General features: G+C 34.6%; 1 protein-coding gene across 1 annotated transcript; it reads right to left on the bottom strand.

The window, feature by feature from the left end:
• Nucleotides 1–3,436: 3,436 nt before the first annotated feature.
• Nucleotides 3,437–6,897, bottom strand: LOC149561170 (uncharacterized). The gene is made up of 2 exons (XM_089824998.1): nucleotides 4,204–6,897; nucleotides 3,437–3,980 (listed from the first exon to the last, which is right to left on the bottom strand). The coding sequence occupies exons 1-2, from the start codon at nucleotides 6,857–6,859 to the stop codon at nucleotides 3,529–3,531; spliced, it is 3,108 nt and encodes a 1,035-aa protein (XP_089681124.1). The 5' UTR covers nucleotides 6,860–6,897; the 3' UTR covers nucleotides 3,437–3,528.
• Between the last annotated feature and the right edge of the window lie 5,310 nt (nucleotides 6,898–12,207).

Below are 12,207 nucleotides of genomic sequence, written 5' to 3'. Positions count from 1 at the left end.
TTATTTCAGCTTAATTTACATCTAATATTAATTAGGTTACATGTTTTTTCTCATTTTACTCAAATTATTATAGCTAACGATAAAAGATCTTGACCTTGTTTTTAAAAATTGAATAAGTAAGTCTTAAGCCAAATGTGCTCAATTTCAATTGTATTTCACCATGTCATGAGTTCGAAAGCTTTGAAGAGTGGGAAAAGTTGTTCATAACAATGTAAGTAAATATGTCCTCCATTCACTAGCTATTTATGTAAGTAATGATATTGTATGCATTTAACATAAATGAGGATTGATTGTCTGAGCAAGAATTTGTGTATTTCAAATGTAAGGGTATGAAAGATGCGCATCAATTCCTTGATAAAATGGTTGTGTGAAAGATGTGGTCTCATGGACTGTACGAGTGCGAGGATATACAAGTAATAAATAATGGAAATATATTGAGAATGCTATTAAGTTTTATTAGAAAATATCTTTTGGGAATCAAGGTTTTGGATGGAATGCAATGGTTATAGAGAATGTCTAATTTTGAAAAAGTTAGACATTTGCTTGTGTTTTTAAAGTATATTGTGTCAGGTTGGGCAAGCGCACAAAGAGTATATTGTGTAAGTTTTGACATGTAGGCCACTATGTGTTACTGATTTAGGAGATAGGGAAGGAAGTTTATATGTGTTAGGTTTATTACATTAATTAGGTTAGTTTTTGTGTTTAGATTAGATAAATAAAGTCAGTTCAATATATAGTTGTGGGAAGTTATTCCCATAAGTGGTTGTTGTAAGGGGAAATAAAACTATATAGAGATGCTTAGACATCAGTGTACTATTCAGTATCAATTCAATATTATTCATATCATTCCAGCAATTTGGTATGATTTCAATATCATTGTTAGTTTCAATTCTATGCGTATCCGAATGATCTGAATCAATAGTTTCGGCATTATATTTTTGCTCTTTTAATTTATATTTTCCAGTTTCACATTCTTTGGGCCTGTTACAGTGGTATCAGAGTGGGTTTGATCAATGGGAAGAAGAGTGCAAATGGATTTTGGATAAAAAGGACCCTAACTTCTTTGGATTTATTGAAGAGAGGTTTGAAATATATTATGCAGATATTAAAATGTTATATTTTCATGAATATGGTGTGATCGTTCTTCTTCTCAGTTTTTCAATTACATTATTTATTCTACAATATTGTTTTCTAAAAAATGGATAAATTATCTACAATTCCTAAATTTGAAGGGCTTGAGTTTCACACATGGCAAATCAAGATACAATTACTTTGATTGAAAAAGATTTATGGGATTTTGTTAATGGAACTGTTCAGAAACCCCAAGATTCAAATGAAATAACAAAGTGGACAGCCAAAGATCATAGAGCCTCTGCATTGACTGGACTTGGTCTATCAGATGCATATTTGCACCATATTGATCTTTCAAAGACTTCGAACGAAATATGGGATGGGCTTAACATCTTGTTTGGTTCACAGGCTTCTAGTGCAAAAATGTCTATAAAAAAAAAGTTGTTTAGGTTGAAGATGAATGAAGGTGATAACATTGTTCAACATATAAGTACTTTTCATTCACTTCTTAATCAACTTCCAGGTGTGAACTCTAAAATTGATGATGATGATGCCAAAGAAATCCTACTTAGTAGCATGCCTTCAAGCTTTGATCATATTGTTTTCACTTTGAACAAAATGAATCCTAGCCTAGAAACTATAATTTCTTCTTTAATTGATGAAGGGAATAGAGCTCATAAGAGTCATAATTTTACTGAGGATTGTGTTTTATTTGCTAGAAAGAAATCTAGTGTTCCTAGCAGAAGAGAAATAAAATGTTTTTATTGTCAGAAAAGTGGACATGTACAAATGAATTGTTTTCAGTGGGCCAAAGATCTTATTGATGGGAAGTTGAAGAAAAATACAGCCTTTGTTGCAGTTGGAGGTGAGACAAAGATTTCACAATACATTCAAATACTAATAATTGTGACCTGAAATTGATACAAGATTTGTGCATTAAAGAATTTCAAATAAGTAAATAGGAGGCTGGAGGAAATGGAGGTTGGAGGATTTTTATCATCTCAAGCTTTCTTCTTGCTTAGAGATGATTACTACATGAGAAGCAACTATTTGTGTCCCTATAAAGTTGGGGCTTGGCCAATTCCTCCCTAAAGATAAGAGGGGAATTGATAGATTTGTGTCCCTGGAGAAAAGAGGGGGCTTGGCTACGTGATTGTCCTTCTACTGAGTGAGGAAGGGCAGGATTTCAAGAATGGCGTTTGAGACACTTAGAGGAGATGTCGACTTTCAGAGGAAAGACGTTTAGACATATTCATGGTGATTGTTTCTACGGCACTTGAGGAGGCGTTAGACACACTTGAAGGAGATGTGGACTTTTGGAGGAAAGGCGTCTCATGTGCAACACCAAAGGAGGCATCAAGCACACTCCATGGAGATGTGAAAATGTGGAGGAACTATGTCTCATTGTGTAAAAGAGGTAGAAACAATGTTTTTATGAGGCCAACTTTAGGATTTGCAATCTGAAGTTGGGATATGAGGGCAACTTCAAGATTAGGATTTGAAATCTAAAGTTGCGAAGAAAGATTGGTGAAGGAGCTCAACTTCAGGATTAGGCTTTGCAATCTGAAGTTGCAAATTACTTTCAAAGATTTGTGAAGGAGCTTCATCACAGTTTATCATCTTGGTGAAGGCTTTTCAATTTTGTTGGATTAATGTAATAAGGGGGGGGAATTTTGGACTTATTACATTAATTAGGTTAGGAATGTTGGACTTATTACATTAATTAGGTTAGCAAGAATGATTGTTGAATTAATGTAATGAGGGGGGAATGTTAGGTTTATTACATTAATTAGGTTAGTTTTTGTGTTTAGATTAGATAAATAAAGTCAGTTCAATATATAGTTGTGGGAAGTTATTCCCGTAAGTGGTTCCTATAAGGGGAAATAAAACTATATAAAGATGCTCAGACATCAGTGTACTATTCAATATCGATTCAATATTATTCATATCAATATTCATATCATTCCAGCAATTCAGTATGATTTCAATATCATTGTTAGTTTCAATTCTATGTGTATCCGAATGATCTGAATCAATAGTTTCAGCATTATATTTTTGCTCTTTTAATTTATATTTTCCAGTTTCACATTCTGTGGGCCTGTTACAATATGGTGTAGGAGATAGTTGATGTTTAAGAACCTTCAAGTGCAGTGGTTGTTATTCAACCAATTTTTTTATATCTATGATTGCTTCTCACACAATTTTTGTAAGGCAATGAAAGCACGTGCATCATTTTAATAATACAAAGATATCAACTTGTATAATTGTGTACATGTGCTTGAATCTAATATTCCACCTTGCTTTACAATCAATAATTTTAAATTTGTAGAATAAATTAATTTACATAATATTTCTAGCTATGTAATTAATCATATAAAATGTCTTTGAAATATTCATTAGCAATTGGTAAGTAAAATAAAGAATGTAGCCAATTACTAAAAATGATTTTCTGAAGAACTAAGATGTAGATGAAGACCAATTCTCAGAACTTCTGTTGTTCGCTCCACTTGTACTCTCAAGTAAAGGTAAAATATTTATTGGCAAATGAAATGTATTTGGAGTACCAAGAAAAGAACTTGTTACTTTTTCTAGTCTTCCAACTACCTCTATCATACTTGGGCGGTGTTGTGGTAGCTCCCTTGTACAGACCAACCCAACTTGCATAAATTGTGTGAGACATGTTATTACCATGGGTTCATTTGATTCATTGACATCTTTGAGTAGTTCATTGTCTATCACTTCTTTGATTTTTTTTGGAAAATGCATGCTTGACCATTTTGATAGATTAAGACCTTCGTTGTCAATAAACATGGCATGTGTTGGTCTCCTCCTTGTCAATAATTCGAAAAGTAAAATTCCATAACTGTATACATCTCCTTTTGTTGAAAATTTTCCATTTACTCCATACTCTGTAGTAAAATATTATTAATTTTAATTCTTAATTTACATATGAAATACTAACATAAAATAAAAACAATCAAAGATAATCTAATATGAAAAATTGTGTACCTAGTGCAAAGTGACCAATACTCTAGAGTATACTATTACTATTTCTAATTTTTAATTTATAGATGAATAATAATATAAAATAAAAGCATAATCAAAGGTAATGTGATATGAAAAATTTTGTACCTGGTGCAAAGTAGCCAATAGATCCCTTTAGTGCATTTGTAGAAGTCAAGGAATTTGTTGAATTCTCAAATAAGAGTTTTGTAATACCGAAGTCTGCTACATGTGGAGTCATATCCTTGTCTAACAGCACATTACTAGGCTTTAGGTCACAATGAATGACTTTCACAAAGCAATGATGATGTAGATATTCCATTCCTTGGGCTATCTCCTTTGCTATTTTTAATCGATCAGCCAAATTCAATTTGCATTCAGCTCCTTCCTCCGGATATAACCATCTTTCCAAACTTCCATTTGACATAAATGGAAGAACCAATGCTTTAAAATCAAGGTTAGAACAAGATGAAATGATTTTGATCACATTACGATGTCGGACTCTTTTTAGCACATTACATTCCCTTTCAAAACTTTGAAGAGCATTTTCATCATTTAGATTGAGAACTTTAACAGCAATAGGTCTACTGTCATTGAGAATTCCTCTATAAACAGCTCCAAAGCTGCCAACTCCTACAATATTGGTTTGGCTAAACCTACTAGTTGCATCTTCAAGTTCTTCATATGAAATCCTTTCAGGCCCAATGTTGAGATTTGGCATATTTTGATTTGTACGCCTCTTATAGAAAATTAGAAGCAATACAAAAGACACAATGATGATTCCAATAGCAATCGCAACTGCTATTATCACCTTCTTATTGAGAAAGAGCTTCTTTTGTTTGGAATGAGAGCAAGGTTGTAATTCAATCCAACTACCACAGAGGCCAGGATTTCCAGAAATTGCTGACTGATGAGTTCTTGCAAAAACTCCTCTCTTTGGAACTTCCCCTGTCAAGTTGTTTGAAGAAAGATTGATATATTGAAGTGTTTTCATTTCTTGGAAGCCAACTGGGATTGCCCCTGATAATTTGTTGTTTGACAGATCAATAGCTTCAACATTTTTCAGAATTGTGAGTGATGTTGGTATTGGGCCATCAAAAGAATTCATTGAAAGATTCAAATGCTGCAAGTTTGTGCAACTTGATAGTGCAGCTGGAATATTTCCTGAGAAGTAGTTGAGAGACGCATCTATACCTTGGACCATTACCATTTTAGTCATTACCAAAATAGAACCTTGTAAAAAATTGCTGGAAATATTGAAATAAAATTGGAGATTTGTAAGACCTGACCATTCAAGAGGTATATTTCCCTCTAGTCTATTATGTGCCAAGTCTACCAACTCCAAAGTGATACATCTCCCCAGACTTGCAGGAAGTTTCCCAGATATTTTATTGTGATGAAGATAAAGCCGTCTCAGCTGTGGAAGATTACCAAGACTTTCTGGAATTTGGCCTGAAATCATGTTTTCACTTAATGACAATAGCCCAAGTTGTTTTGCATGACCAAAGCTTTGTAGAATTCTTCCATCTAAATTATTTTCGCCCAAATATAATATTTGAAGATTGGGAAGGTGACTGAGTGCTAATGGAATGGAGCCATTAAACTTATTATCAGATAAATCTAATGTTAGCATCTTTGTGAGGTTTCCAATGCCACTTGGTATGTTTCCCTCAATTTGATTAGAGTCCAACATAAAATAAAGCAGATGGCTCGATAACTGACTAATAGAAGAGGGCAAAATGCCAGTAAGATAATTCCGTGACAATTCTAGATCCTCTAGAGAGGAACAATTAGATAAGGCTGTTAGAAAAGTCAAGCCACTACTTCCGCTCACAAGATGATTATCCCATAAAAAAAGCAGTCGAAGATGGAGCAATTTGCCCAACTCAAAGGGAATGTGGCCAGATAATTGGTTCCTATTTAGTTGCAACTCTTGGAGAAGAGTACAGTTGGAAATGGAATCAGGAATCACTCCTGTCAAGTTGTTATTGTCCAGATAAAGCACCGTGAGCTGAGTAAGCATACCAAGTTCAACAGGAATATCACCATGAAGCTCATTTCTCCCCAAGTCCAACTCAAGTAACGATGGCAGGTTTCCTAGGGTACGCGGTATTGAGCCTGTTAGCTGATTATTTCCTAAATAGAGGAACTCCAAGTGCGGAAGAAGGCCAAGCCGGGAAGGTATGCTTCCACTGAGAAGGTTAAAGGATAGCATGAGACTTTCCAAAGAATGGCAGTTAGCCAGAGTGGAGGGAATGGAGCCTTCCAATTTATTCACAGACAATCTAAGTATTCTGAGGCGAAAAAGCTTCCCCAGTTGAGGAGGAATTTGGCCATAAAAACTATTATACCCGAGTGCAAGTACACTGAGAAAAGAGAGATTGCCAAGGAAAGGGGAGATGGGGCCAAGTAAAGACATACCAGTGAGATTCAAGGAGGCCACAAGGTGATGACGAGAAGAACAGATAACGCCAGTCCAGTTGCAGAGGGAGTGATGAGGAGACCAATCATGCAAAGCATTGTTAATGGAGTCGGGAGAGAGTGACTGCTTAAAAGAGAGAAGAGCTTGCTGATCAGAATAATAAGAAGGCAAAGAAACAGTATGGGAGGGCAGTGCAGAGAGAAAGAGGAGGAGGACGGGACAAACTGATATCATCTTCATTTTCTCACTGAGAAGAAAACAAGAGTGAAATATAAAGCATTCCAAGCCTCTGCGCTCTCTGCAGGCTCTCTGAAATGTGATTAAACAGCCATCTGGAATGACTTTGTTGGAAAGTCCACGCATCTAAATGAGTGGGTAAAAGAAACGATAATTATTAAAATATCAAGTGCGATAAATATGAAAATATTCTTTAAAAAAATCAAGTGTGGTTTAAGAGGAAAGTAAGAACAAGTGACAATGCCACTTGCGTGCATTTATCAAAGTATTTGTCGTAGCGTGTAAGGTTTGTCATGTGCAGTGGTAAAAAGCGATTTGTTTTCTAGATGATATAAAAATATCAACGACCTCCTTATCAAAGTTTGCCATGTGCAATTTGTTTTCTTCACCGACCACTCGGTTTCTTCACAAAGTCAAGAGGCTCTTGTTTTTGCCGGCCACTCGCGCAACAAAGTCTACTGCGGTCAATTATGAGTGAGGAAATAATTTATGGGACACATGTTGGCGTGCTCGGTGGGAGGAAAGAAATAATTTATAGGACTTTTGCGTGTGATAGTTAAGTTTGATAGAGAAAAAGGGGTAAAAGATAAAATGGGAAAAAATGGGAAGTTAATTTGCTTCTTATCTATCATCATGAGGTAATTTGTTTTGAATCTGTTTAATTTTAAAAATTATTATATAATATAATTGATAGAGAAAAATGGATAAAAGATAAAATGAGAAAAAATAAATTTAATTGACTTCCATCTTATGTATCATGAGTTAATTTGTTTTGAACCCAATTGAATTGTTTTGTTTAATTTTTAAAATTATTATATTATATAATTGATAAAATAAATAACAAATAACTAAATTGAATTATTTATTAAAATATTATTGAAACAAAAATAACTAAAATAGTGTTCTTGACTTAAGCTTTATATAATAGCAAGATTCAAAATTTGAAATGTTAGTAAAACTAGAGTTGCACATTTTTTTATGATTTGATGGGGATGAAAAACTAACATAATTAATAATGAGGTTTTGATCATAGGAGCAAACTTCAATATGACATAAAATATAATAGTTTAAATTTAGAAAATCAAAATAAAGAAGATTAAATTTTTGAAAATACATGAGTGAAAGTGAAATCTCAAATTAATAGTGTGGAAGAACATTAGCAAGTAAGATTAACCCAACAAATTGTTTTTTGTTTTTAATGAGGTCATCCACAAACAAGTTTTACGTATGCGATATGGGCCCACGCATGCATGAAACCTCTTCAGATAAGAACCAAGGACTAAGGAGCATCCACGCTAGCAAATTCGCCTGGGGCATGATCCCAGCCTCATCCCTCATGATGTCTTCGGACCTTGCACTCAGCAAGACTTAATGCCTGGTGGGCTCTTTGTGAACCATTCAACTTCACCAGTAGACCAAGGGCCTATTAACCAACAAACATATTTCAATCTCATGTGAAAATTATTTCAAAAAATATTTGTAGCAATTTTTTTTTAGATTGAAAATAGTATGAATATTTTAAGAAAAACTTATTATTGAAAAATAGTATATTATTGATAAGCTAAAATTTTCATATGAGAATTATCAGCTACTCTTTTTTGAAGATGATCTATATATGTATACATATGTGAATGATGTCGGGCTTGGGTTATTCTTGTAGCCTATTCATCTCCCTACACACACATGAATTTGACACATTTAAACCCAACATATCGATATAAGTATTGTACATAGTTGGATATTATTCAATTAATTATACAAGCATTCATACAATAACCTTAGAATAATCATATCCACCTAAATCAAACAATTTGTCCTCTTAGGATTATCTTTGTGGCCATGAACTCAACCATATAGATGTAGAGTTGACCACCACCATAACTATATTTAAATTTTAAAACTAATCAAGTCAACTCTATTATGTGTTTTTCCCTTAAGCTGATTAAGTACACATTTTTAAAAATGTGATGATGTGTTAGTATTTATGACATTTATTTCACTTTTATCATCCAAAGATCTTACCCTCTATATTTTATTCACATAATTTTACATTAAATCACTTTGATTGGTATTAAGATTTCAATACAATTGTAAATACTTGTATCCTTTAAATATTAAGAAAGAGGTAAGAAAGTGAATATAAGTTAGGAAAATAATAAAGAGAAACTCCATATTGAGTAGGTTCAAATATAGTTACAAAAAAAAAAATCCAAAACCTAAACTTAGACTTGAAAATTTGATATCAAATATGTTGATCTAATTTTTCACAATGCATAAATTATGGAAAAATTTAGTGAAAAATCATCTCAGTCTTTGTGTCTTGCAAATTAGGGTTTTGTTCCTTGTATTTTTCAAACCCTTAGATTTCTCTAGTTCATAGCCCGGTCTCTGTGTTGTTGAAATTTTATCAGTTTCTCAAAAAATTTCATCAGAGCAATCAATTGAAAAACCCTAGTGCCTTTTGAATTTTACCTTAGCCTTGAAAACCCTTGAAAATATTTTTTTAATTTTAAATGTGCTCTTAAGGTATATTACTTTTACCCCAAGGAAGGGCTTGCGCAAGCATGAATTCATTACAATTTTGTTTAAACCTTATGAGGCCATGCTTGGCTTGCAAATTTCTTAATCATTCTATTAAGAAATGCCTCTGATAATACAAAGTTTTTATAATTGTTGATCTTGTTCAGATCAATGCATATTGCATTCCCGCAATTTTGAGATGCAATTTTTTAAAATAATGCAGGCATGCGACTTGTTGACACGTAGCCCTTGCCTTTTTAAAATTTCAGTGAACCATAAAAGGAGTCATAAGCTGTCAGAAACTTTTGTAGGATCGTCAGTACTTTTAGTGCATGTTCTAGATTTCTTGTGATGTCATTGGTTGAGTTACTAGCAAAGATATGCCTTTTACACCGAGAAGTGTCAACCATTGATTTCATTTAAATCAAGGGCTAGCACTTTCCCACAAGAAGGAGATGCTCGTGAATTAAATAATGCGGGAAAGTGAAAATGGGACAAGTGGCACAGTCTAACAATGTGGGCCTATTATCCCCAAGGATGATAATGAGATGTCTTCCATGGCAAGTGTCAGATGAGTTGGAATGGATGGAGATACTTTATTCATCACTGCAACCAATGTGGTATTTAAAATGCCTGATTCTATAACCATTGATCTATCAAGATCAAAGGCCAGTACATGCCCACATTTTGAAGTTGCATGAGAGATAAATAATGCGAGCAAGAAATTTTTGGACATGTGGCAAGGTGGGGTCGAGAAAATTTAACTGTATGCTGCAATGTGCCACACTATAAAGTGATCGCTGACATGTACTGCCAGATGTGCCACTAAAGAAGTTTGTTTGCGAAATGGAAGTGAAGCCTCATCAGCCATAGATCTTTCAAAGATCGAGGGTTAGTGCAATCCCACATTATGAAGCTACTAGTCAAATAAGGAATGCAAGTATGCACCTTTGTGATGCATGTCATAGTGGGGCCAAATTATGAAAGAACGCTGAGTTACGCCATGTGGTCTGCCACTTGTGCTTAGTTAGAAGTACTTACATGATGGGCGCGAAAACCTCATAAATTAATGTAGTAGTCAAGGGGGTCAGAGCACAGGGGTTGAGCAGGGTCATTTCCATGGTCCAAATGGATGATTGACCATAAAGTGCAAAAATTGTTCACACCATTGATCCTATTTTGATAAAAAAAGGACGCTTTCCCACATAAACAACTTGAGTGAAGTTTAAACAAAGCGAGAAATCGCCATGCAGACATGTGTCCATGGTAATGTCACTTTTCTCATCTTGTAAGGTTTATAGATTTCCAACATTACCACCGTGGATCTTTCGAAGATCGATGACTTACGCAAGCCCGCAATTTGAAGATGCTCATCAAATAAGAAAATTAGGAATGCGTCTGCTTGACACGTGGAAAAGATGATGACAAGAACCTACCCACTCAGAAGAAGATATGGGACTCGCTGGCGTGAAATGTTGTCAGAAGGCTCAAACTCATATGAAGGCTTCCTATTGGTCAGTATAGCTGACTAGACTTTGTTCAAATATGAATTGATCTGATTGTTGATCTTGTCTTGATCAACGAGTTGCGCTCCCACACAGTTCTATGTTGCAAGAAATTTAAGAAATGCGAGCAAGCGGTATTGTGACACGTAGCCTTATTTTTAGAGCCATAAAGCTGGTTGCCTTTTAAATCAAAGCCGTCCAATCTGGTGAAAATCTATGGATGGGATTCAAATTTGGTTACAATTTGGGGGTAATAGTTACTAAGAGTTAATATGGTTAATATTTCATTCATGTGATTTCAATGTATGAAAAGAACTCACGGTCTCACCATTAATGAATCACCAAAGTGTAGAAAGAACATCAAGGCATACAAAAGTTAAGAGATAGGGCACAAAAATTTTATTTAGCAATCTAGTAAAATTGCAGAGGAAATCACACAGTATAGAAGTGCAAATTCTAGTGGGTAAGTACACTATGACTCTTTAAAAATTCAAGTATCTAATGTTGTAAAATTTCTAGGGTTTTCTTCAAAATGCCTCCTTGAAAAGAGTTCACCGAACAAACGAATTATTCGAAATGTTCTATGCACGATGATTTTCTTGAACAATTCCCCTTATTGGTACATGAAATAATTAAGGGGAGGGAACTCATTCCGAAACACGTGAGAGTAGCTGTAGCAGAGGGTTTTTATGATAGATCAAATTGGGTAAGAGATGCCCAGGTTTCCATGGGGGGTTTGGAGTTGTTTAAGAAATGGTTTTCAGAGAAAAACCTAGACACTCCTATGAGCAATGTATGGGAGTTTGAAATTGGTAAATTCAGAGTCCCTACAATTTTCTTTGATAGTGATTTGTTGATGGATTTCGCCAAAAAGTATGATCCGATTATAGGGTGGGTAAAGAACCATGTTGGAGTGAATCTTTTTAGGGTTTGCCCTGAATTAATTAGTGAGGTTTTCAACCTCAATCCTAACCATGCAGTACATGAAACTATTGACATGGATAACCTTCAAGAAAGGTATGATGCACAAAGGATTTACCTAAGAACAAGGCCACTGCAAGAGCATGCTGCAAAAATTGGCACTTTGCCTGTGATTACAACCAGTACCCTAGAGCCATTGCTAAGAAGGAATTTCAACCTTAGAGCTCAAGCATTATATTTTTCTCTTTGCAAAATTTTTGGGATGGATGAAGCTGATCAAATCCCAAGCTCTATTGTCCTTATCATGGCTCAAACTCTTCAATTTGGGATGAACACTATTATGGATTTTGCTACATTTCTTGTGAAAGAAATTCATAATGGTCTAGTAGGGATAGCATAGGGAAAAGTGGATAAACCATTATGTTGGTATTCATTGCTTATGCATGTATCCTTGTACAAGGGATTCACCTTTTTCTCCAAGGGTATGGAGCTAGAAACAACCAAGGATGGAGAGAGGAATCCAGTGTA

Source organism: Cupressus sempervirens, chromosome 4 (genome assembly GCF_028749045.1).
Source record: "Cupressus sempervirens isolate cs-2001-9-10 chromosome 4, ASM2874904v1, whole genome shotgun sequence".
In the NCBI taxonomy this organism is placed as follows: Eukaryota; Viridiplantae; Streptophyta; class Pinopsida; order Cupressales; family Cupressaceae; genus Cupressus; species Cupressus sempervirens.
This window is presented reverse-complemented; position numbering and strand designations above follow the sequence as displayed.

Bases quoted from the DNA above. Each gene is read 5' to 3' on its own strand.
- LOC149561170 (XM_089824998.1), bottom strand. From the start codon at position 6,859: ATGCGTGGACTTTCCAACAAAGTCATTCCAGATGGCTGTTTAATCACA. The intron at 3,981-4,203 runs GTACAAAATTTT...ATTTTACTACAG, and splicing joins TATTGGCTACTTTGCACCAG to AGTATGGAGTAAATGGAAAA.